This window comes from Asterias rubens, chromosome 9, assembly GCF_902459465.1.
Source record: "Asterias rubens chromosome 9, eAstRub1.3, whole genome shotgun sequence".
In the NCBI taxonomy this organism is placed as follows: Eukaryota; Metazoa; Echinodermata; class Asteroidea; order Forcipulatida; family Asteriidae; genus Asterias; species Asterias rubens.
In genome coordinates this window covers 7147944-7175885 of record NC_047070.1, presented here as the reverse complement: position 1 = coordinate 7175885, position 27942 = coordinate 7147944, and the positions used below count along the sequence as shown (strand labels likewise).

The 27942-nt window shown below is 39.6% G+C and overlaps 1 protein-coding gene across 2 annotated transcripts; it reads right to left on the bottom strand.

Moving 5' to 3' along the window:
- Positions 1–739: 739 nt before the first annotated feature.
- On the bottom strand, positions 740–27942 carry LOC117294895 (cytochrome P450 26A1-like). 2 transcript variants are annotated; one of them, XM_033777444.1, is made up of 6 exons: positions 27536–27942; positions 13015–13238; positions 11923–12423; positions 6427–6561; positions 5076–5354; positions 740–1218 (listed from the first exon to the last, which is right to left on the bottom strand). In XM_033777444.1, the coding sequence occupies exons 2-6, from the start codon at positions 13225–13227 to the stop codon at positions 829–831; spliced, it is 1518 nt and encodes a 505-aa protein (XP_033633335.1). In that variant the 5' UTR covers positions 13228–13238; positions 27536–27942; the 3' UTR covers positions 740–828. The 2 variants fall into 2 exon arrangements, with proteins under 2 accessions (XP_033633335.1, XP_033633334.1); XM_033777443.1 differs by lacking the exon at positions 27536–27942 and having other exon boundaries at positions 13015–13327.

The following is a 27942-nucleotide window of genomic DNA, read 5'->3' as shown; positions in this document are numbered from 1 at the left end:
TTTACGTCGCGAACTATCACGGTCGGCCATTTATGGGAGTCAAACCATAAATGGCCGACCGCGTTAGTCGACGAGGTAAAAAGAAAACCACCCAATTTGGAGGCAAACTTGTGTGGATCATTGTATTCTACTTTTATAATATCTTTCTAACCATGTGCATTTTATAACAAACGGTTACAAACGCTTTTCAAAGACCAACTCGACCGATCCAAAGGCAACGTGTTCCTTTAAGGCCCAGTGACTAGGGGTAATAATGTGAAGCGCTTTGGGACGCCCTCCGGGTGTGAAAAAGCGGTATATAAAAACGAGTTATTATTATTATCATTATTAAGCAAGAAGTGATCGGGGTACCAGCCGCAGCAACATTGGTAACTGTATGGTAAACTTTGGCTGGTAACGTATTTTTGCTGAGCAGAAGTTTTCTGTGCTAAGCATGTTTGTGTGCTAACATGCTTTATGAAATTGTGCCCTAGAAGCAATCAGTACCAGAAAAACTAACGTATAATGGAAAATGTTTTAAAAAAATAGTAACAAAATGCACCGGGTATATGGGGAGTCAGCACTCTAAAAACATTCCCCTTATGGGAAATTAACATGGGCTGGAGGAGTAGGATTCAAAAGAGGGCGCTATCAGAAGTATAGTTTGTACATAGGTCGCCATATGGGGAGGGGGGGGGCACAGAATCTCCGGAGGGGGGGGGGGGGGGGCACAGAATCTCCGGGGGGGGGGGCACAGAATCTCTCGCCACACTGTGTCAGGCCCTTGGGGACCAAGAGTCTGGGTAATTTTTGACCCAAGATTGACAGTGTTGGGTATCACGATTCTTCTTACTCAGACTCGCAGTTAAACACCACGCTGTTAGCATTATGGTCGACATCTTCAAGTTTAGTGAACCTCACCGGCATACCATCCACTGGATGCGGCGTTGGTAAGTGGGCGATCTTTAGTGTGTCCGGCTCCAGCAATTCCCAGTTACACGTTCTGGCCAGCTCGATAACGAGCATGCGCAGCAACAAGACAGCAAATGCTTTCCCGATGCAAGACCGGGAGCCACCGCCGAAGATGCAGAAGTTGTACCGGTCGCCGGTCTTGTCCTCCCGCCTCTCTGACGCGAAGCGATCGGGATCGAATTTGGCTTTGTCGGTGAAGACATCAGCGAAGTCGATGGTCTCTCTGATGCTATATAACAAGGTCCAACCAGCGGGGATTTGCTTTCCCTGTTGGATTAAAAAAGAAAAATTAGACGGGGTTGTGTACAGAAAGTACAATCCTTTTCAGTCGGTTTTTTGTTTCTGTTTAAAGCCATTGGACACTTTCGGTAAACAGTATTGTTCAAGGCCCACACTTCGTTTATCACAACTTCTACATACAAAAAAAACCTGTGAAAATTTAGGCTCAATCAGTCATCGGAGTCGGGAGAAAATAACGGGAAACCCCAGCCTTGTTTCCGCACGTTTCGCCGTGTCATGACATGTGTTTAAAATAAACCCGTAATTCTCGTTATCGAGAATTGATATTGTTTTAATGTTTTCTCAAAAAGTAAAGCATTTCATGTAATAATATTTCAAAAGAAGTCTTTCACCATTACCTTCTGTAAACCCTGTAAGTTATTTGTAAATCTGTGAACTTTTTTTTTCTTTACCGAAAGGGTCCAATGGCTTTAAAACGAGGTTCACCTTGCTGCTTAGTCACAAAAGTGCATAGGATTTGAGGCATTGCATGGTGAGGTATCAATGTATATTTGGTTTGCGGTAACACCATGTGTGTATCTACTTGCCAGGTAGAGTTGTTCTTAGGGAACTGTCTTGCTTTATTCTACTGCCGTGGAGTAGATAATCGGAGGTTTGGGAGACTTCTCAGTTCTGAAAAGAACTGTCCTGCTTATTAACTATTACCAGGGCGGATGGTATAGAAATTAGACTGGACTACTACTTTAGCTTATAGGATCGTAATTAACTGTACTGCCGCGGAGTCAGTTCTGAAATTGGTCTCAACGTTTCGACTAGCTTGCTCTAGTCATCGTCAGGAGATGAAAGTGCAGTTAAAGAAATAAAACATGGCAGTTGGAAGGGCTTTATCCTCAGGGAATGCTCGTTCGTATAATAATTTCCAGCGTGTTGGCGTGCGCTGCAAACATGATCCGGCGCGCCAAATCTGATTTCCACCATCAAAATATTTGAATTTGAGAAACGATTAACGACCATTTGTCAGATTCAGATTCTCAGAGAGTGTTGGTGTCCATTCGCGAATGATGCGGCCAGAAATACGGCTGGTACCCGCTGTCACCCCGCTAAACCGTGGATGGATTCGCATCCGTGTGGAAATACAGTGACGGTTTGTTGCTGTTTTCTCAGCAAGTAGACACTGTATCAAGCTGAAATTCTCACATGTGACTTTTACCATAGTATCTTTCTTGAAAATTTGGCTTATAAATGTGCGCATTACGTCGACAAAAACCAAACGATGAATCTAAACGTTTTAGATTGATTCCTCGTTGACTAACTTAAGACAAAGCCTGTCTTTGTGAAAATGAAAACTTTGCGTTTGTGTGTAGGGGTCTTGAGCTGTTTTGTTTTGGAGCTGGTTTTTTTTTTTTTTTTTTTTTGGGGGGGGTGCGTTTGGTGTGTTTTTTGGGGTGCGTTTGGTGGTTTAACGCCTATAATTGTGAATTGCACAAATCAAGAAGTTGAAATTCAGTAACTAGACAATACAATAACGTATTCTAACGTTGAGCGGTTACAGCTTGTATAAGGTTCGAACCTTACAACAGCCTTGTGATTGCAAGTCCTGCGGTCTTACCACTTGACCACAATCTGACTGACGTGTCAGCACGATTTCCATAATAGTGTTAGACTTTCAAAGTAATAATAAATGCCATTCCTACGTCATCATCCACCACATAAATCGAAACTGAGTGATGACATCACTTTGAAGATGCCAACCCAAAATTTAAATTATTAACGGCACTGGTAATTTATCTTCTAACAGGCTCTGATCTATGATCGCTACTTGCTCCTCAATTTACCTCGACCCCCCGTGGGGACGTAGATGTAAGTTCAGTTTCTGGTGATGTCACCAAGAATTCTAGGTCAAACGTGAAAAGTTCACACTTTTTTGGCCCAGAAAGCTATGACCTTGCCATATAAAGTGGAACTTTTTCTTTTACCATTTCCAATTCGATTACTAACAAAAGAATTATGACAGCGTATTGGCAGTATGCCTAGCGCCTTTTTTTTTTATCTACCCACACTACAACGAGTGATATACCCTTCATTTTGTTTTGTTGCTTCTCATTTGCCAAACTTCACGCTGGGGTGCAATATGATTTTGACGGGGTTCCCTGCGGATTCGCGTCCGGGTATACTATTTTTTTCATTTTTATTTTCATTGAAAGTCGGTGGATTGTGAGGAGCTCGTGCGAAAACATTGTGCATAGGACCGGTCATGATGTGTCCTTTTGTTGCATGCTGAAGGTGCGTATTTAAAGATTGGTAAACAAGCCCGAACCAACTCTTTCGGCTTGGCTATACTATATAATACCCACCCTATCTAATGGTCTGTAGCGGTTGTCAACATTATTATTTCTTGTCACTCAATTGTACAGGTTGTCATTCTGGGTACAAACTGTGATTTGACAGGCTGTCATATCGTGTGCTCATCGTCTCCTGGCTTGACCGCCCCCCCCCCCGCCCCAACCCACTCTCCGATAACTTCTACTCGTCTCTCCTCGCAAACAAATCACCAGTGTCCAATTTCACAAAGCTGTTAAGCAGAAAGTAATGCTTGACAAATTCCTTTGCTTAGCAAAAATTGAGTGGGCCACCAGTACACAACAATGTTAACATAACGTAATTTTGTCTGATTACCTATTTATGTGTAGCAATACTTTTCTGTGCTTAGCAAGTTTGTGCTTACAGGCTTTATGAATTGGCCCAGGGCTGGAATTGCATCCTTGAAAGGGCAAGGCATTTCCATTTTGCAGTTCCATTTGAAAAGCTTAAAGTTTAAGGGAAACTGTTGAAGGGGCACCAAGGCGAAGACCAGGGGCAACGGGGAAAAGTGGATTTCCAAAGTGAAATTATCCCCTTGTACGAAAGACGAAAACAAAACATAAATCACTGAACTGTTGAACCTTCGATCGATGAGCACAAGTTTAAGGACAACTTTTGAAGGGGCACCAAGGCCAAGGCCAGGGGCAACGGGGGTCATGGCCTACCTCTGTGTATTTCCAGGCCTGAATCACTGCAATGCCCTCCCGCAAAACAAAATGTTGATTTTCCAAAGCGAATTTTACTCCATTACGACGATAACAAAGTAATACATCACCGAACTGTTGAAACGTTCGATCGATGAGCACAAGTTTAAAGAATGCTTTTGAAGGGGCACGAATTCCAAGACCACGGGCAAAGGAGTTCATGTGGTACTCGTGTTATTCCACGCCTGAATCTGCCACAATAAATGTGGATTTTCCAAAGTGAATTTCTCCCCCTTTACGAAAGACGAAAACAAAATAATATATCACTGAACTTTTGAACCTTTCGATCGATGAGCACCATAATGATCTGACAATTGGTCGGCACTTTTGGCGCCATGCCGAAAAGAAGGGAAAAAAAACACCGAGCGAACCAAGGCAGAACTACTCATGGAGACTTCGCTTAAGCATTCACCCGCAGCGGAGTCGAGTCCCGGCCCGATTTATTCCTGATGCTTTGCAGAGTTGTTGATTTGACTAGCTGAAGTCATTCTACCCTTTATTTTTTGTTGACTAATGGATTTGGCAACAGACCTGAAATTAGAACAAACTTTGCCAGAACGCCACCTGCCCCAGTATACAGTCATCCTAGAAAGACACATTGCGGCTGTGGTGAAATCGGTCCCCAGTCACAGTTTACAGAAAATTTTCACACTACCTCCATTTAGAACCGCGTTGAAACCTACCCGGATCCTCTCCGGTTCAGCCTCGCTTCTTTTCTACACGGTTCAGAGACAAGCGGCATTCACAATGGTCTTTACGTGAACCGATATTGCGGTTAACGCCGAAAAAAATGCAATCTCGAATATGCACAACACTTACATCCAACTCAAATGTCCGAAGTGCTTTCCTGAAGGCTGCACCGATAGGGGGCGACATTCTCAACACTTCCTTGACAACGCTCGTGACGTACTTAAGTTCATTTATCTTTAGCAGAGTCAGCTGGCTGCCGCTCACGTCCATGCCGTGCTCTTTCAGCTCTTGCCTCACCTTAGTGAGAATCTGTCTGTTCTTGTACAGTTGGATTATGACGCTACATGCGGCACTGGCTGTAGAGGCGTACCCAGCAACCAGAAGGTCAATCGCGTTTGCTGCTATGTTCTGCGTAAAAACAAAAAAAAACACAAATTGTGTTAAAGGCAGTGGACACTATTGGTAATTACTCAAAATGTTTATTAGCATAAAACCTTTCTTGGTGACAAGTAACAGGGAGAGGTTGATGGTATAAAACATTGTGAGAAACGGCTCCCTCTGAAGTGCCATAGTTTTCGAGAAAGAAGTAATTTTCCACGAATTTGATTTCGAGACCTCAGATTTAGAACTTGAGGTCTCTAAATCAACCATCTAAACGCACACAACTTCGTGTGACAAGGGTTATTTTTCTTTCATTATTATCTCGCAACTTCGATGACCGATTGAGCTCAAATTTTCACAGGTTTGTTATTTTATGCATATGTTGAGATAAACTAACTGTGAAGGCTAGTCTTTGACAATTTCTAATAGTGTCCACTGCCTTTAACTTATGTGATTTGTGACACACAGAGGGAAAGAGAGAGTTCCAATACCACAACGTTCCCATACTCTAATCAAACTTATTCTTGTTGTAAAGATTTGTTTTACTGTTGTCGTTTGTCCGTAAAAATATTTATTAAATGTTGCTGTTTTTTCTTCTATTTTTAATAGTGTTCTTAACCATTTAGTTTTTAAATAAATATATATTTTAAATCAACACAATTTTAAAATGTTGATGTTTGTTTGTAGTTGCTGGGCACCTCTGAAAAACAGTGTTTCACTGAGAGGTCTTCCCGGGGTTAATAGGAAATAAATAAATAAATAAATAAACAAATAAAAAATACACCCAAGTGAGAGTGGGCCCATATTCATAGAGCATGCTTAAGCACAAAAATAGCTAAGCACAACAAAATGTGCTTACATAATAAGATTATCAGCCAAACAGCTGTCACATGTACAATTTGTGACTGGTATTTTGCTATTTTTGCTAAGCAAACAATTATGAGGCAATATTGTCTGCATAGTAGCAGCTCTATGAAATTGAGCCCTGGTATTGTTACCAACTTTACTGCCTAATGAAATTTAGCAGCTCTGTGAAATTGTGTTGGGTAATTTTTCATTTTGAAAAAAAAAAGTATATTTTTTTAAATAAAAAAATTACCTCGTGTGAAGGTGTCTCTTCAGCCTCATTCTTTTGATCCATTAGAATTCGCAAAGCATCCTGGGTATCATCCGTTTCCTTCAGAGTGATATTCGCCATAATCCGTTGTCTGATGTAGTCACGTGCTTTCAGGCCCTGTTTGAAAAAGGAAGAAACGCACGAGGTTTTTTATTCAATAACATAAAACAGTCCTCAATTCAATTTGTGAAGTAAATACAATCAAGTGGCTTTTGTTAAAGGCACTGGACCATAGTGTTGGTAATTTCTCAAAACAATTGTTAGCATAAAAACTTACACATGATTTGAGGCATTGCATGGTGAGGTATCAATTTTGTATAAATTATTTGGTTTGCGGTAAAACCATTTTGTGTATCTACTTGCCAGGTAAAGTTTGCTCTTACTTGGTAATGAGCAATGGAGAGCTGTTGATAATACAAATATTGTGAGAAACGGCTCCCTCTGAAGTAACGCAGTTTTGAAGAAAGAGGTATTATTTCTTACTCATATAATAAAAGAATTCAGGCCTGAAGCCTTTTATTATGCATCCGAAAGCACAGTTTGATTTTGCAGCAAGGGCGTTTTTACTTGCATTCTCTTGCAACTTCAATGACCAATTGAGCTCAAATTTTCACAGATTTGTTATTTTGTGCATATTATGATGGAACACCAAGTGAGAATACTGGTCTTCGACATTTACCAAAGGTGTTCAGTGCCTTTAAAGCTTGTATATATGCGGGATTAGTTAGGGATAAAAACATAATTATAAAATTTAATCTTAAGAACAATTTTTTCTTCCACTGTATATTTCCCTCTGAAATGAATGAATATTATTCGAGACGACTGAATTTTTGAAAACCTAAAGTAAACTGTAAGAACTTATTTTGCTTTGTAACAGTCAACTTCAAGGACAATTATGTTAACAACATTGCTGAAATTTGTGCATGTTTTTTCTTCTTATCATTTTTCTCCCGACCCACACAACCCAATTTTCTTTTTGTACAGGTTTGTCATGTCATATATTGTGGTTGATCAAACAACACTGACAGCGACTATTTTGTCAGCTCTCCCAAACCTGCATTACACCTTTAAAGTTTGTTAATCACGCACCGTGCCATTTCTTGCAAGGTACAAAAACATAATTTTGAAAAATTTATACAACGGATGTGCACAGATTTGCTATTTCATGTATAATGGCTGATCACACAAAACATGAACACACTCTACGACTATTTTGTCAGCTCCAAATCCTGTACTATACACCTTTAAAGCCATTGTACACTTTCGGTACAGAAAAGAAAGAAAAAGTTCACAGATTTACTTACAGGGTTTACAGAAGGTAATGGTGAAAGACTTCTCTTGAAATATTATTCCATGAAATGCTTTACTTTTTTAGAAAACATTAAAACAATATCAATTCTCGTTAGCGAGAATTACGGATTTATTTTAAAGTCACCTGGAAATATAATTTGTTTTCTTTCAAACATAAGAGTATATGCTTACGAACAATAAAACAATTTTTTTAGTAATTGTTTGTCACGATTTATATGTTAAAAAAATATATAAAGTTGTTTGGGGGGCTGACTCCGCCTACCCCTTTTGTGACGTCAATCGAGGCAGACTTTGCCTGCAATGCGTATAGTAAACACACGTGTTTTTTTTTAAACTCACGACTTGGTCCGTACATGTACTTTGCAATTGTGTTTACTCTACGCATTACAGGCAAAGTCTGCCTCGATTGACGTCACGAACAGCGCCCTCTCGGGTCGGGTCTATTCTTAAATTTGTAAATAACATAAGAACTGATTTTTTAAAACCTTAGTTAACTGTCTATTCACATTCCACTCATCAAAACACATATATTAGTGACAAAAGCTTTATTTTGAAAAAATACCACTTCCAGGTGACTTTAAACACATGTCATGACACGTCGAAACGTGCGGAAACAAGAGTGGGTTTCCCAGTTATTTTCTCCCGACTCCGATGACCGATTGAGCCTAAATTTGCACAGGTTTGTCATTTTATATATAAGTTGTGATACACGAAGTGTGGGCGTTGGACAATACTAATTACCGAAAGTGTCCAATGGCTTTAAAGTTTGATAATCGCGCGCCGTGCCATTTCTTGCAAAGGTACAACAACATAATCTTGGGGAATTATTGCTTATATTGAAGGGCACTGAACTGAACTGAACTGAACGTTTAAACAGTTCGTGTATATCGCAATAGGGGAAACAATCGTTATTGTTTAATATATGTGTTTACTTCACGCTTAAATAACTGCATAAAGTAGATGTCAATACGACATTGCGTGCAAAATATTAAAACTTTAAAAAACGAAAGAAAAGAGAAAAAATGTGTGGGCGGACTGAACGTTTATAGGGACAATGCCATTCCAAAAATAGGGCACTCGTAACCTAACGCTGTCTTCAAAACAGCATGAAAATATACAGATGTTTGAATTCATTTATGATGACGTATTGACAAAGTTCCTTAAAGTGGGATAAAAAGGCCCAAATTCCTGTGCAGTTGAAGGTCATAATATAGCAACCAAAACGAAAAGGAAATTTAGTGCAATTTATTGGTAGATGAAGCATTGTGAAGCAGCCTGTGGAAATGATAACCATGATATCTGAAAGCAATGAGTCAGAAAGCGAAATACTGTGGGTAATACAAAACAAAATGGGATTATTCCCCCAGTGTCATATTTGTTAATGCACTGTGATTTACCAAATTAATTTATGCACCATCTCCTGGGCCCGATTTCATAGAGCTGCCAGTCTCTGATAGGTACCTTTTCTTGGACACAAAACACAATGTCCACAGCTTTATATTAAACTTATACAGTTTGAAGATAATGATGGTAAAAACCTTTCCTTAAAGACAATGGACACTATTGGTAATTGTCAAAGACCAGTCTTCTCACTTGGTGTGTCCCAACATATGCATAAAATAGCAAACCTGTGAAAATTTGAGCTCGATTGGTCGTCGGAATTGCGAGATAACTACGAAAGAAAAAACACCCTTGTCACACGAAGTTGTGTGCTTTCAGATGCTTGATTTCGGCATAACAATTCCTTCGCTCACAGAGTTTTGAAAGATGCACATTAATTCCCATCAAACGGAAAGCGTCCACAAGGACATAGAGCCTTCAATAATTGTTCTTGCCTATGCACATCCAATTTTAACTAGAACTGTTATTTCTTGATTAATTTACAATGAATGGTGACGTTTTCCTGATGTTAATAATTTCGATTCATGTTCAATTATTTTCGCTCCACAATATTTGAAAATGTCACACTTCCACTCAAACGGAAAACGTCCACAAGGAAATATTATGACCATCCTTCTCGCCCGCGCAGCAAGTTTTTACCTATAATTGCTATTATTTGTTTAATTGTTATGAATAATGACGTTTGCTGATGTTAATCAAATCATGTTCGGTTGCGTTTGGGTCGTTCCTTTCTGAACTCAATCACCCTGCCTCAAACACCGTCGTCACGGGCGCGCGTGGGTCAATCGTACACAACTTCCACCGCAGTTCGATTTGTTTGGATTTCATAATAAACAGCTTTAGATGTATCCTAAGGGATGTGTTTAAGTTTGCAAAGCCTTTTGGCAAACTTCATGCCCCCCTCCCCCCCCCCTCAAAAAAAAAAAAAACTCCGGCAGAAAAATCTTCAAAAACCTGTCTGTACATAAGCACTGTTACTATATTTTTGTTGGTGTGAAGTCCGCGTGTGAATATAAATCTATAATGCCGCAGGGAACACCGATGACAAAGCACGGTACAAGCACGTTCTGATCGAATAGCATGTCTGTTTTTTCCCCTTTCCTAAATAAAAATGCTCCATGCACTTTGGCGAGAATGAGTTCATTGAACTCACTATTTTACCTCATATAATTGCATGCGGTCAAAACAAACTTGAGCAACGAAAACCAATGCTATAAAAGTAAAAGATTACAGATGCGCACTCTTTCGATAACTTAAATGTTAAATCTTTAAAGGCCATGGGACCGATGTCACAAAGCAATAAAATTCATCGCAAGACAGATTTCCAGTATCACCATAGTGATTTGTATTGTGGCATCACACTTTACTTAGCAACTACGATTGATTTGCAGTTAAGATCAATCTTTTAGCTCTTTGTGAAATTGGCTCCCGCTCAATTTGGTGAATATTGCTTTCGAACGTCAGCTCTGAAAGTTTCGGCGAGCACATGCAGGAGTAAACACATGAAAATATATAATGACGTTCTTAAGAAAAAAGAGCGCTGTAAGCGCGAGACAGAACACTCTAAATCCACGTGGATCTGTAAACTGACATTTCAAAAGTCCACCAAAAAAAAACCTTTCGGCATGAAATGTTTTTTAAGAGCCACGTTGCCACTTTGGCACCTTTCAAACTCGAATCAAATACCACACCTTGGTGGGCTGTTATGGCTTTCTTTTAACATTGGCATTGTCACTGGGATAAGACCGATGTTCAAAAAGAGCCCAAGCACCCTGCGTTCATGTTTAGGCCCGACTGAATACTGCAAGTCAGTCAGTCGATAGTTCTTTCAATTAAAAGTCACCTGGAAATATATATTTTTTTCTTTCAAACATAACAGTATATGCTTACGAACAATAAAACAATTTTTTTAGTAATTGTTTGTCACGATTTATATGTTTTAAAAATATATGAAGTTGTTTGGGGGCTGACTCCGCCTACCCCTTTTGTGACGTCAATCGAGGCAGACTTTGCCTGCAATGCGTATAGTAAACACACGTGCAAAGTACATGTACGTCCAAGTCGTGAGTTGGTACATTTCAAAAAGTGTTTTTCTGCATTCAGCAGCAATACACCTGGTCGGCATTGAAACGTACAATCTTACGACTTGGTCCGTACATGTACTTTGCAATTGTGTTTACTCTACGCATTACAGGCAAAGTCTGCCTCGATTGACGTCACGAACAGCGCCCTCTCGGGTCGGGGTCTACTCTTAAATTTGTAAATACGAACTGATTTTTTTAAACCTTAGTTAACTGTCTATTCACATTCCACTCATCAAAACACATACATAAGTGACAAAAGCTTTATTTTGAAAAAATACCACTTCCAGGTGACTTTAATTTCATTAAAACAACAAGTCTCCTGACAATGACTAGAGCAAGCCAGTTGAAACGTTGAGACCAATTTAAGAACTGACTCCGCGGTAGTACAGTTAATCACAATCCTTCAAGCTAAAGTAGTAGTCCCAGCCTATTTTCTACACCATCCGCCCGGGTAATAGTTTTTTTTAAAAAGCAGGACAGTTCTTTTTAGAACTGAGAAGTCTCCCGAACCTCTTACTCCGCGGGAGTAAAATAAAGCAAGACAGTTCTCTAAGAACAAACTCTACCTGGCAAGTAGATACACACATGGTGTAACCGCGAACCAAATATACATTGATACCTCACCATGCAATGCCTCAAACCCTATAAACAAAACGTAGATATCTGTACCAGCAAAACTTACCCTATTTAACCCACTGCCTGGTAGGTTGATCGGCAGCGAGAAAAAACAATGCACAATCTCTTCAAAGTAGTCGATGAGTTTAGTGGTCTCCTCCTTGCTGCAGTCGAAGCCGCACAGGACCTTCCCGGCCACCATAAACGTCAGCAGCCTGCACTCCGGATACCCGGCCACACCCCCGGGGACCTGACACCAATCGTGTATTGTCTTAATCATAATGGGATGTATCAGTGAGATATAACCGGACAGAGCCGTGTGCGAGAAGGCAGTCATGACATGCTTACGGAGTTTGACGTGGTGAACGCCCTGGCTCTGGGTAAGGCTTTCTGGGCCGATCAGGAGCTGAGTGGTGGCCGGCCAGTAAGATTTCACGATGTCGTTCTCGCCGTGGAGGATCTTGCGGATGTTGTCGGCTCCTCTCACCCGCACCGTGGGCCGGCCGAACAAGTGGGTCTTGAAGAGCCGACCGTGCTGGCGGAATTTCTTTTCGTAAAACTGCGAACCCTGCCAAGCAAGCGAGAACACATATTCTGTTATTCCTTATGCCTTAAGGTAAATCCTTATGGGAAATATACAGCGGCGTAACCGGAGGTTGGGGCACTGACTCACCACACAGATCCCCCTCCCCAACCCGAAGCCCCAAACGAAAATCAAATCCCGATAGTGCTCCCCCCTTTCCCCCAAAAAATAAAATCACCCAACAGAAAATAAAGGTCCAACCCGATTAGGCCTAAATCCATCTTCATATACAACATTTGAAGAAAGCAAGAACCACCCTCCTTAATCAGAAACCGGACCCCTCCCCTCCCCATCACCACTGTAAAGCCATGGACATCTCCTGTGCCCCCCCCCACTCAACCCCACCCCACGCATTCGGTTTCCCACTGAGAAAGTCCTTGCTACCCCTTATATCTGAAGGCTCATTGAGTATGTACATGCTATTAACTAAACACACGGTAAAATTATAAATAATTCAATACAACTAAAAAATGATAAGCATAATGGCAAACTTTTACTGAACAAGCAAACAAACAAAGAAACGCACAAAGAAACACACCAAGAAACAAAACAACAACAGAAGAACAGTCCACCTACCTGAAGTCCGAACCCAATGGTCTCTCCTATCACGGGCCAGCCCATGCTGCCGTCCGGTAGTGGCAAGTCCGACGCTGGGTCTCTGCTCATCACGTTATACTCGTACCACAAGCGACGCACCAGAAGGAGCAACACACACGGGAGAATGATCGGCAGGACGAGAGGAACAACATACTGTCCCGTCGTCCCGAGCATCTGTGAATCCACGCCCATAATGCGGCAACCTGTCACAAGAAAATTCACAAATATTGAAAAGTCCGCACACATAACACACACAAAAAGACTGAGCAAGATGAAGATGTGTACATCAGAGATCCACTATTTTTGCGTTCTGATGGTTCGCTTGACGGATGACGAACTGCCTGGATTTATATAGGGCTGTTGTGAAACTTATCCCGGTAAACACATCTATTATAATAAAGAATGGAACTGAACTTATGAACTCCCCTCCTTAACACAAAAAAAAAATCGATGCTGGAAACAAAAAAAAAGGTGAGTCGTGCTTTTTTGTTTTTTTTTGCTTTTTTTTTTAGCTCAAGTTCAGAGTGAGTTCAAGCGAAAGAAACAACATGCCGAGAAGTCGCTTTGTCATGTAAAACTAACCAAACTTTGATGTTTCCCCCTTTGATGAACGTTGTGCACACCGACGAGTGGTATGCGTTCTTGAGGTCGAACTTTAACCATGACCGATTGCTGGATATAGGTCAACGTTGCTGATCGAATACCCCCTCCCATCCTAGCACGATTCCAATAGTAAGGGATGCTATACACACTCACTGCATTAAGCTCAGGGCCCAAGTTCATAGAGCTACTTAAAGGCACTGTTAGGACGAGTTTTACGACTCACTAGTCCTAACTCTTTGTGAAGTCGACCCTACTTGACACGTTTGGTAATTATTGTCAAAGACCAGTATTCTAACTTGGCGTATCCCAATCCCAAGACATGCACAAAATAACAAATGTGTGAAAATCTTGACTCAATTGGTAATCGGATTTGCAGGAGAAAAATATATCCTTGATGCATAAATGTGTGTGCTTTCAGATGCACAATACAGGGCTTTAGGTCTGAAGTCTTCTATATTTGAATGAGACATATATACCTCTTTCTCAAACTTCAGAGGGAACCGTATCTCACAATGTTTTAAACTATAAACAGCTCCCCATTGCTCGTTACCAAGTAAGGTTTATGCTAACAATTATTTTGATTAATTACAAATGCCTTTGAACAGTAACTATCTACTAAGCAAAACAAGAGCGGGATGCCAGTCACAAGTTGTACATGTGTCATAGTAGTTTGGTTGGCAACCTAATTCTTGTAAGCACAATTTTGCTGTGCTTAGCTACTTGTTATGCTTAAGCAGCTCTATGAAACTGGGTCCTGGTAGTCGTTGTATACACATGAATTAAAACCGGGTGCATTGGGGGTGAATATACACACCTTGCAGCACAACAACAATTCAGCAACAATTCGAAAATCAAAACACATTCTTCATTTTTTTTTTTCTATTTTTTTATAGTTTTTTTTCAGGAACCCCTGACTTCAACCTGCCAACACCAATCACAATGATCTCGGAAGCTTCCAAGAACTATGACGTGCTATTCTGGCATCCATAATGCATTCATTTTTTCGTTTTAGCAGAGGTCTGACATCCGATATCTATACAGATTTTCAAAAAGGAAGCGATGGCAAGTTGCCCCCCCCCCCCAAACTCTTTGCAGTATAACTTCCAGGGCTTTTCTTGTAAACGAAAGCGTATAACCTCCAATCACTGTGAAGTGTTGTACAACACATTTCCTGTGATTTTAATAGAAGTTTGTATTTTTAAACTGCGAGTTGTTGTCTCATTTCCGCCATGCCCCCCCCCCCCCACATTAAAGGAACTCGGGACAGGGCAGAAGCTTATATACATTCGTACGTTAAAATGAAGACTAATTTTCACGGCACTGGACACTATTGGTAATTACTCAAAGTAATTGTTGGCAAACAAACTTACTTGGTAACGAGGAATGGATAGCTGTTGATAGTATAAAACATTGTGAGAAACGGCTCCCTCTGAAGTAACGTAGTTTTTGAGAAAGAGGTAATTTCTCACTCAAATAATAATAAAAGCCTTTTATTATGCATCTTAAAGCACACAAAGTGATGCAACAAGGGTGTTTTTTCTTTCATTATTCTTTTGCAATATCGATGACCAATTGAGCCCAAATTTTCACAGATTTGTTATTGTATCATGTGCATAATGTTGGAATACACCAAGTGAGAAAAGTGGTCTTTGAAAATTACCTAACGTGTGTGAATGAATGAATTTTGTGAATGAATGAATTTTAGTGTGTGAATGAATGAATTTTGTGAATGAATGAATTTTTAATGAATTTTGTTTTGTAAATCCAAACATGTTGATAATTTGTTAGACCATAGAGGTATAATTAGACCATCTGGCCCGTAGCCGCGTTGTGCAACTTGTTCCTGGTAGAGACCGAAACAACACTTGGTGTAAAAACGATTCGTGGAATCCATGCTTCGTCCCTCGCTCTACCAAGTTCATACAACTATCGATTTATCGGCAACTTCCGTCCCCGCCCTAAAAGAACCCTGAACCTGACAGAAAAATGGAGCAGAGATAATCAGCAACCATGACCCAAATGGCTCAATACAGTCAAACCCTCTACGCGTATACGCACAATGAACAAATAGTTGTGACCTAAAAGCCACGTGCTTGACCCTTAGACTAGCTGCGACCACGTTTTTTTTTCCCCCTATGATATTATTATTATTTTATTTTATTTTACTTCAAGAAATTGTTTACTTCCGTCCGAACAGATAATCAAAATAACAATAACACAGATTAGTATTGAGGAGAATTGAAAATCACGGGCGCATAACCAGAAAAAGTAAAAACACAAAATGGACGAACATCAACATTAACAAGTTTAGTGATAGTATAGTTCTCTTGCATTTATTAAAACAACAACTATGATCGAATCGAACTTTTCATATCTTTTGAAAATTAGTTCGGAATCACACAGCGCAAGTAATGCTGCACAGCGCCACCAACCTATACGCACAACTCGAACTGGCTAACGGTTGCACATTGGCATGGGTAATCTAAACGGTAAATTTATTTTTAAGGCACTGGACACGTTTAGTATTTGCCAAAGACCAGTCTGCTCACTTGGTGTATCCCAACATATGCTTAAAATTTAAAACCTGTCAAAATTTGGGCTCAATTGGTCATCGAAGTTGCAAGAAAATAATGAAAGAAAAAACACACTTGTTGCATTACGTTGTGTGCTTTCAGATGCATAATAAAATGCTTCAGCTGAAGCATATTTTTAATTTTTGAGTGAGACATCACCTCTTCCTCAAAAACTAAGTTACTTCAGAGGAAGCTATTTCTCACAATGTTTGATCATATCAACTGCTCTCCATTGCTCGTTACCAAGTAAGGTTTTTATGCTAACAATTATTTTGAGTAATTACCAATAGTGCCAATTGCCTTTAAAGGCAGTGGACGCTTGGTGGCAGCAGACTTACCAGGTAAAATATATTATTCTCGGTAATGTGCGCATGCTCAGAACTACGTAAACAATGCAAAATTACCTGGTAAGTCTGCTGCCACCTAGCGTTCTAAAGTCTCCCATTAGTTTGAGGAATTGGTTTGAGGATAACATACTATGTATCTTTTTTCTTATTCAAAAACAAATCATTATTTTGTTATGGAAAAATGATCTTTGCTAAGATTAATAATTGTTTTCTCCAGAAGACGATCATAACATACTATCGAAACGTCGAGTTGAAACCAACGGTTCTTTTCAGAACCACCCCAACTCATTAGAGAAAGTCATTACATGGTGTTACCACAAACCTTTCCACCTTTCCGTGTCATGACATGTGTTTAAAATAAATCCGCTATTCTCGATATCGAGAATTGATAATTGTTTTAATGTTTTCCCAAAAAGTAAAGCATTTCGTGTAATAATATTTCAAGGGAAGTCTTTCAGCATTACCTTCTGCGAACCCTGTAAGTTATTTGTAAATCTGTGAACCTTTAATTTTTGTTCTGTTCAGAAAGTGTCCAATGGCTTTAACTAATGCTGTTTTAACTGCACAACATAATCACTGATCATTTGTATAGTGTATACTCAAATGGTGAAAAGTGAATTAATTTAAGGAAACAAGCAATTACCATAAAGACGGATCCGAGTGTATGTCTTGGGTGTGTTTACTACCTCCTCCAAATTGAAAGCAAAAAAAAAAGCAAGGCAGGCAAACAAAATTAAATAATTAAACAAAATGTCTCTAAAAGGTGTGTCAAGGGAAGGGCTTTCCATCTAGAACATGATTGAAGTGTTTTCCATTAATTAAAACAAAAATTCACAAAGGAAAAAGGAGAAGGAAAACAACACACGACAATTTCAAATAAAATGTACACAAAGTTCTGTTTTAAAGGCAAATTCCCAAAGACCAGTATTCTCACTTGGAGTATCCCGACATAATATGCATAAAATAACAAACCTGTGAAAATTTGGGCTCAATCGGTCATCGATATTGCAAAAGAATAATGAAAGAAAAAACACCCTTGTTGCATTACTTTTTGTGTTTTCAGATGCATGATTAAAGGCTTGAGTGAGAATTGACCTCTTTCTCAAAAACTACGTTACTTTCGAGACCTCAAAATATAATTCTGAAGTCTCGAAAACTACGTTACTTTTAAGAGGGAACCGTTCTCACATTGTTTTATATTATCAACAGCTCCCCATTGCTCGTTAACAAGTAAGTTTTTGTGCTAACAACTGTTTTGAGTATTTACCAATAGTGTTCATTGCCTTTAGAGGCCAATTAATAATTAGTATCAGACAAATACTTCCATCCAAAAATGCAGCTGTAAAAATTGACGTGAAAGATCCAGTTGAAGAGAAGAGGTGTTTTAGACCTCCTCAATCGAAATAAGCCCGGTATTAAAGCGCATAAAATCCCCGGCAAAGATTATAAGTTTTCGCTGTTTTCAATCGGGGTCACCCCCAAAGTTGATGACATTTTCACTAGGAATGTTGGAGCCTGCGTGCATTAACCACTTTCAATGTTCACTATGGTCCAGAGATCAAACGAAAGACGAATAAGATTGAAAACTAGTGATAGCTGCACTCTCTATTACTAAGAAAAAACCAAAAAAAACAAAACGATGTAATTTGGCATAAAACAAAACTGAGCAAGACATTAATAATTCAAAACAGGAAAGTTGCACATCCGAAGCACTATCCTAAGTAATGTTGTAACGTGTACGATAATGTTGCAGACTCCAATAATTGTTAGCATAAAAACTCACTTGGTAACGAGCAATGGAGAGCTGTTGATAGTATAAAACATTGTGAGAAATGGCTCCCTCTATTAAGTAACGTAGTTTTCGAGAAAGAAGTAATTTTCCAATAATTTGATTTCGAGACCTCAGAATAAGATTTTGAGGTCCCGTAAATCAAACATCTGAAAGCACACAACTTCGTCTGACAAGGGTGTTTTTTCTTTCATTGTTATATCGCAATTTCGATTACTGAATGAGCTCAAATTTTCTTAGGTTTGTGATTTTATGCAACGTAGTTTTCGAGAAAGAAGTAATTTTCCACTAAAATATTTGAATTTGGTTTCGAGACCTCAGAATTATATTTTGAGGTCCCTTAAATCAAGCATCCGAAAGCACACAACTTCGTGTGACAAGGGTGTTTTTTCTTCCATTATTATCTCGTAACTTCGACAAGGGTGTTTTTTTCTTCCATTATTATCTCGCAACTTCGTCGACCAATTTTCACAGTTTTTTTTGTGTGTGCATGAGATACACCAAGTGAGAAGCCTGATCTTTGACAACTACCAAAGGTGTCCATGCAGTGCCTTTAAAAACCCAATTTTTGTAAAGAAAAATTCACAGATTTTCAGAACACTCTGAAGACACAATAGGAGAGTGTACACCGTGCCATGTAAAACGAGCACCACATGAAATATAAAATTGTTGCATACATCGTGAATAAAATACTTACAATTCAAAGCAAGAATAGGAGGAACTAATGCCAACAGTTTCATCAAATGCAACCACGAGTAACCCATCGATAGAACCAAATCCAAGCACTTTACATAAACGAAAACCGTATCTCGAGCTACCCAGTGTTCGACTGATCCCCACCAACTGCTTAACTACCACTTGTATCCATAATGAGCCAAATAATATTGTTATCTGAAGGACAGTGTAGACGCGCATTACGTAATACGTTTGAGTTCAAACATTCAAGGCTATTTCATGCCAGGCAAACATCTAAATTTTTTTACAATTTGGTTATTGTAAATGTGGCTGCGCGTGGCTATTGTGACCCTGAGTTAAACCTGTTTCTGGCTAATCGGGAAGATTACCAGGGGCCGGTGTCTGGTGCAATTATGTCCGCCATGCAAAACTGTCCGCTCCGGACACTTTTGCATATATAGCTTTCCTATAGCTTTCTTTATTGGTTACTCCTTTAAACAATATTGTTTGTACTGTTTTACATGATAAAATTTACTTGAACTTAGATCCGAAATGTTTTGTTGTCAGCCAATTTCAACGTCCATGTTCATCGCATGTTTAAGTGTTATTTATTCGGCCTAAGATTTCAACAAACGGTATTAAAGACACTGGGCACTATCGGTAGTTGTCAAAGACAGTCTTCTCACGACTTATGCATAAAATAACAAACCTGTGAGAATTTGAGCTCAATTGGTCGTCGAAGTTGCGAGATAATAATGGAAGAAAACACACCCTTATCACACGGAGTTGTGTGCTTTCAGATGATCGATTTCGAGACCTCGAAATCTATTTCTGAGGTCTCCAAATCAAATTCGTGGACAATTATTTCTTTCTCGAAAACGACGTCTTTTCAGAGCGAGCCGTTTCTCACATTTTATACTATCAACCTCTCCCCATTACTTGTTACCAAGTAAGGTTTTATGCTAATAATTATTTTTTAGTAATTACCAATAATGTCCGCTGCCTTTAAGCTTTGGTTTCTACTTAGCAGATGCTTTGTGGGGGCCTTGGTGTATAAGATACAAATAGAAAACAGAGATGCCTTGGAGAGAAAGAAAGAGAGAGAGAGAGAGTCCAAGAAAAGGTGAGTATTGATATTAGCCGGACCCTGGGAATTCTGCAAGGACTTTCTGAAACCATTATCGACGGAAGGGTTACACAGGGGTCAATCCTGGGGCAGTTAGTGATGCGATTAGTACCCCACGAATTGTTGTACTCATCGGAAGTACGCAGTGCATTTTTTTGAGTCGTTTTGTATTAGTGTTTTTTTTAAATGCATTTGGGTGGATTTCACAAAGAGTTAAGACTAGTCTTTTCTCGAGTCTTATAGTAGGACGAATTACTCGTCCTGGCCTAACTCTGGTCTTTTTTTGTTATCTCTAACGACTAGAACTAAAAAGTTAGACTAGTCCTAAGTTCTTTGTGAACTCGACCCCTGGACACCTTTGATAGTATTGTCACCAGTACCATACGATAGTAGCCAGGGAATGTTTTTGTTATGCCCATCGGAAGGCCATGGTGCAATTTCGGGGTCATTTTGTATTGGTGGTTTTTAAATGCACTGGACACCTTTGATAATTGTCAAAGACTAGTATTCTACGATAGTAGTCCACGATTTTGTCTATATGGCCATCGGAAGGCCATGATGCAATTTTTAGGGTCATTTTGTATATTGGTGTTTGTTTTTTTAAATGCACCGGACACATTTAGTTTGGTAATTTTGTCAAAGACCAGTATTCTACAATATTACCCCATGAATGTTGCTTATATTGTTGCCATCGGAAGGCCCCAGACATGTATGTGTGCCATTTTGTATTGGTGGTTTTTAAATACATGCACTCGACTAGCATCTTTTAGTAATTGACAAGTATTCTCACTTGGTGTACCCCCAACATGATAACGCATAGAATAATAAATCTGTGAACATTTTTAAAGAAACTAATGATGGCTTCAGGCCTGAAGTATTTTGTTTGTATTTGAGTGAGAAATTACCTGTGTCAAACGTTACTTTATAGGGAGCCGTTTCTCGCAATATTTTACACTATCAACACCTCGCCATTGTTCGTATCCGAGTAAGTTTTTACGCTAACAATTATTTTTTTAAAGTTAATTACCAACAGTGCCCATTGCCTTTAAGTCCCTACCTGACTGCGTGGGTTTTTTTCCTGGAAAAACTAACTCTCTGGGGGTTTTCAGCCTCCCACACATCTAAAACTTTAACCTCCTTTCTCGTCTCGTCTCCATTGGGGTTCTATGGCTAGTAGTACAGTGACAAAAGTTCACGTTTCTAAAGTCCTTGGATTCACAACCAGAGTAAATCACATGCAATTAGATGATGTCATGGTGTATGGAGGTTGACACGACACAGTACTTGACACTTTGAAGGACATCTGAAACCTTTGGCACCGAATTCACAAACCTACTTATTATAAGATAGTATTTCACGAATGTTGCTATACAGAGCATACTGATCTAAACGTCGCGTTGAAACCAACGGTTCTTTTCAGAACCACCCCAACTCATTAGAGATAGTCATTACATGGTGTCACCGCAAAACTTTCTATATCCTACTTATTCTTATAATGGCATTTGAGGCACTGTTGAGGCACCGTATGCCATACAGTGCCTGCATTTGAGGCACTGTTGAGGCACCGTATGCCATACAGTGCCTGCATTGGAGGCACTGTTGAGGCACCGTATGCCATACAGTGCCTGCATTTGAGGCACTGTTGAGGCACCGTATGCCATACAGTGCCTGCATTTGAGGCACTGTTGAGGCACCGTATGCCATACAGTGCCTGCATTTGAGGCACTGTTGAGGCACCCTGTGCCATACAGTGCCTGCATTTGAGGCACTGTTGAGGCACCGTATGCCATACAGTGCCTGCATTTGAGGCACTGTTGAGGCACCCTATGCCATACAGTGCCTGCATTTGAGGCACTGTTGAGGCACCGTATGCCATACAGTGCCTGCATTTGAGGCACTGTTGAGGCACCGTATGCCATACAGTGCCTGCATTTGAGGCACTGTTGAGGCACCGTATGCCATACAGTGCCATGCCTCAAATGCCATATCATACAGTGTATGGTGAGGGATGGTGAGGTATCAACATTGGTTTGCGGTAACACAATGTGTAGTCTACTTGCCAGGTAGATCCTTGCTATATATTCTATTATAACACCCCTTACAATTATTCTGCCTTTTCATTGGTTTAGAGCGCGTCACATGATTATGTATTAGTTGTACTAGACGGCGGCCGTGTGATAGTGCATCGTTTGCCGTGTGATAGTCCGACGACCATACGGCGTGCAGTACCCAGACGTCTTTTTACCCACCTCGAACCAATCAGTTGTGCATCTGTGTATCTGAAACGGGCGTACGAACGTTACGTGTACGAAGATAATAAATAGTCTTTTGGGGTGTTATAAAACAAATATTGACTGTTTTAACTCGTGCTATGGTTAAAACTCCGACCCCCTCGGTGATCCCCGGACCGTTCCATTTCCCTCGGCTGCGCCTGTGGATCACCTTGCGCCTTGGGTATGTGACAGATGGTGTCTCACAAAATGTTCCAATACTTTATAATAACACTCTTTTCTTCTTGATACATCAGTCTTTCCTTCTTGATACAGAAGCCTAAAACCCTCTAAAGATTTCATGGGATTCACAGAAGACATTGAATACAGTACACAATAGGTGAACGGTGGGGGGGGGGGGGCACACAAGGCCACATGTCGAGCATCACGAAACGTTTGGTTGAATTTGTCAAAATGGAAATTTTTACCGGAAACGTTCCGGAAACGTCCCTGAACAACGCAATTGTTATTGGTTGGTCAGGCTTTGTGAGTTGGCCTATCGAATGCCATACGCCATACACGTGCAAAGCATGATGGGGTAACTACGATAGGCGCGGGGAAAAGGTCGAAATAATATGGGGTTTTTTCTCGTTAATGTAGCTGCACACATTGTGTAAACAACCAGGGCGAAATGTGTTTCCGAGTACCATTTCACGTGGTATTTATCTTTTCTCTTAGAAATTGTGAGAAGGTGGATCAAAAGAAGCACTTAAACTCGAAATGCAGTTTGTATTTAAAACAAATACATACATTTTATTGTGTTTTTTTTAGAAGAAAAAATATACAGCTTGCCAAGTTTAGATTGTCATTCTTTAGACGCTGTCTGCAACTATGTCATCAGCTCTACCAAACCAGTTTAATTTGCTACCTTTAAAGGCACTGGACACTATTGGTGATTACTCAAAACTATTGTTAGCATAACAACTTGTAAGGAAACAAGAAATGGAGAGCTCTTGCTAGTATACACTCTAGTGAGAAACAGCTCTCTATAGTAACGATGTGGTTTGAAGAAAGAGGTAATTTCTCACTCAAGTTTTGTTATGGGCATCTGAAAGCACAAATAATTTGTACAACAAGAGGGTGTTTTTCATTCATTATTTTCTTGCAACTTCGATGACCAAATTGAGTCAAAATGTTCACAGATTTGTTAATTTATGCATATCTTGGGATACCGGGGTCGATTTCACAAAAATAGTCCTAGCTTAGGACCAGTCCTTTAGATACTTAAGGCTAGTCCTAAGTTAGAAGGAGTAACTCGTCCTAACTTGAGGTAAGACTAGTCTTAACTCTCAGTGAAATCCATCCCTGGTCTATGACAATAACTAAAAGTGTACAGGGGTCGATTTCACAAAGAGTTAGCACTAACATGACTAGTCCTAGGAGATATTAAAAACTTAAGGCTAGTCCTAAGTTAGGAGGAGTAACTCGTCCTAACTCGAGATAAGACTAGCCTTATTAAACTCTTTAGTGAAATCGACCCCACTGCCTTTAAGACAGGCAGATGCCGCAGTGAAACTTTGCGTGCAAACTATATACACCTCGGTTCCTTGCCCTTTCTCTATGGTGTCAACCATGCGATCCCGTATAATTATCAACACAAATTGCTCTCTTCGACTCAGTCTCCATCTGACATTTGAAATTCAAGATTGCGGCTGTATAATTATCTCTCCCGGATGTTTACCTGCAGAGGCTCTTGATTAGTTTGAACTTTTTAAAATTTATTAAAGGCATGGACACTATTTGGTAATTACTCCGAATAATTGTCAGCACAAAAAAAAACGTACTTGGTGTAGGAGATAGTATAAAGCCTTGTGAGAAACGGCTCCCTTTGAAGTAACATAGTTTTTGAGAAAGAAGTACTCACTCAAATAATAAAAGCATTTTATTATGCATCTGAAAGCACACAAAGTAATGCAACAAGGGTGTTTTTCTTTCATTATTCTCTTGCAACTTCGACGACCAGTTGGGCAAAATTTGTCAAATACTTGTTATTTTATGCAATAATATTGGGACCAAAGGTGTCCAGTCAGTGCCTTTAAAGTTGGTACGAATGCAGAGTTGTTGACTCGAGTTAAATGACTATGGCCGTGTCCGAAACGACGACTTCGGCTACAGCTACGTCTAGATCAGCGCGTCTACCAGTGTTGAAGAATAGGCAGACGCGCGCGATCTAGCCGTAGCTGTAGCCGAAGTCGCCGTTTCGGACACGGCCTTAGACTCAGGTCGCTTTTTCTTTGACTTGGTTGGTAACTTTCAGCATTGCCTTAAAGGAACACGTTGCCTTGGATCGGTCGAGTTGGTCTTTGAAAAGCGTTCTGTAACCGTTTGTTATAAAATCGATATGGTTAGAAAGATGTTGTAAAAGTGGAATACAATGATCTACACAAATATGCCTTGAAATTGCGTGGTTTTCTTTTTACCTCGTCGACTAACACGGTCGGCCATTTATGAGAGTCAAAAATTTGACTCCCATAAATGGCCGACCGTGTTAGCTCGCGCCGTAAGATAAAAACCGTGCAATTTTGAGTGATACTTGTGTGGATCATCATATTCTACTTTTACAACATCTTTCTAACCATATGCATTTCATAACAAACGGTTTAAAACGCTTTTTATAGACCAACTCGACCGATACAAGGCAACGTGTTCCTTTAAACACACCTCATCCCGGCCAAGCCCATACTCGGCTGTAGTGCGTCTAATCAAAACGTAAGTTTGTATGGATGTTAATCTTCGGATTACTTATTATAGGCCCATGACCCTACATTTACATAATTAAGAGGGTCATCATAAAAAAAGGTTGCCATATTGAATGTTCAAATTTCCCACGAGATAGATTGAAAAAGTGCCATTGAGGTAAACATTCGAATCTGGGGTAAACCATTGTGTTTTTCGTTCACCAATTTATATCTATAGGCACAACTTTAAAGTCACTGGACACCTTTGGTAATTGTCAAAGACCTGTATTCTCATTTGGTGTATCTCAACAAATGAATCAAATAACAAACCTGTGAAAATGTGGACTCAATTGGTCATCAAAGTTTCAAGAGAAAACACCCTTGTTGCTAACGGCAATGAATATCCCAGGGACTGTGGGAACAACGTCACATGGTGCTGACAAACAGCCATGGCTTGCCCAGGATGTGTAGTGCTTTATCAGGTTTCATCTTTTATCATTTTGATATAGGATAGCGAATAATAAAAGCTAAAAGTTGATCCAGATTTAAAGGGAGGTTATGCGTTTGGTAATCACTCTTGTCTTAAAGGGTGTATATTTTGTAGGACACAAAACACAATGTTCACAGATTTACATTAAACTTACACAGTTTGGAGATAACGCTGGTAGTGGTAGATAGCTTCTCTGAAAATATTACTTGCTGAGGTGCTGTAGTTTTTGAGAAATGAGTAAAACAATGTCATTAAAATAACTTTCGTCTCAGTGATTATACAACGAAAATTATTTTAGCATGTAAAAACGTGATTTCATGACATTGTTTTACTCATTTCTCAAAAACTGCAGCACATCAGCAACTTATCTTCAAACAGTGTATTAAGTTTGATGTAAATATGTGGACATTCTGCGTTAAAAATAAAAAAGTAAAGCAGCTTGCAATAGTGCGACATAGAATTTAAAAAAACGAGAATGATTTCACTTCAATGTAATGTAGTTAAATGGAAAAATATATCAGTTTTTATTCCCCCAAAATCTACACCTGAAATGCGTTACGGTCAGAAAAGTTTCTCAACGCTCCAGATTTTGGGCAATAATCTCACAAACGCGACCACATTTTGAAGTTAAATGTTCACAGGTTAGTTTCACGGGTTTGTATCTACATTTATATAGGATTAAAGCCATTGGACACTTTCTGAACGGAACATAATTAAAAGTTCACAGATCTACAAATAACTTACAGGGTTTACAGAAGGTAATGTTGAAAGACTTCCCTTGAAATATTATTCTATGAAATGCTTTACTTTTGTGAGAAAACATCAAACAATTATCAATTCTCGATATCGAGAATAGCGGATTTATTTTAAACACTTATGTCATGACAAGGCGAAACGTGCGGAAACAAGAGTGGGTTTTCCCGTTATTTTCTCCTGACTCCGATGACCGATTGAGCATAAATTTTCACAGGTTTGTTATTTTATATATAAGTTGTGATACACGAAGTGTTGGCCATTGGACAATACTGTTTACCGATGTTGTGCGATTGCTTTAAAACAATCGAATTGTTCCAAAGACCAAATGGTGTACTTTGCCTTTAAGCTTCGTACGATTTAGACAGACAAGCATATTTTTTAGTTGACAAACACGTCAACACTGTGTGTAAGACAATTATTTGACCGATTAGAGTTGAGAACACATCGAAGGGGGTAAAGAAAACTATTCGAACTAAACTTGACGTTTTATAAAATTTGTTTTTGCAAACTATAGATTCTTGAATAAAAAATGAAAACGAACCGACGCATTGACCCAAAGCTGGCCACCCTATCTTTCTGAGGTGGTACTCGTTAAAGCAACAACAATAATAACACAAAATACATCAATTTATAAAATACACCAAGCGGGAATAGTCTACAACTTTAGTTCGCCATTTAAGTATACTCGAGAATAGCACAACAAAACAGCAATTAAACACGATAACTAAAAGGCATCCATACGGGCAAAACCCGTCGCAAATCAGACTGTTGGAAATCAACTTCTAAACGCATTTTCATCGGCTACAATTTTAACTAATTCACACGAATATTTTATTCCTATTCTCCCTGTTTATATGTTTTAAGACCTACTTTAGAACGGGAAGTTTACGTGAAACGTACCATTTTTGATTGATCATTATTATTTGTTCTTTGCCACTAAATAGGGAAAATGGTATAACATGTCCGTATCCTGTTTCACTTTTTTATTTGTTATGAATATAGTTGTTTCTAACTTATTCAAATGAGAGAAAAAGTAGTGGGCGGGATACGGAACTTTTTCAAGCATAGTAGTTAACCCCCCATAACCTATACCTGTCGTACTGTACACCGTGCCACGCTCACAACAAACCGGCTAATGCAAAACAATAACTATTTATTCAAGTCCATGGTAATCGATATAAACAAAATCCTACCTGACAGTGTCGATTATCAGAAACCCGGATCGATACTCCGCTAAAGTTGTCTCAATCAATGGATCAATACACAAATCCCGCTAGCAAATCGGTTCCTTTGTTCAAACAACAGTCCAATGAACCTGAAGGTAGCTCACTGTTCACACACCTGAGCGGCCGGTGAAAATCTCAACTCTCCACAGCTTAAAAAATTTCCAGCGTATCTCTCTTTTATAGGACTGGCAACACGAAGAAGAAGCAGCGGCAGCAGCGATATATTGGCGGTTCAAATTGACTGTTTGCCGGCCGTGTACAAACGACTGCATCATTGTTATAGGCTCGTCCGTGACCCACGTTTTTAACCCGGTATCGCCTTCTCGTCAAGGTGACATTGATTGCTCAATATTATGATAAATGACTTCGCACCA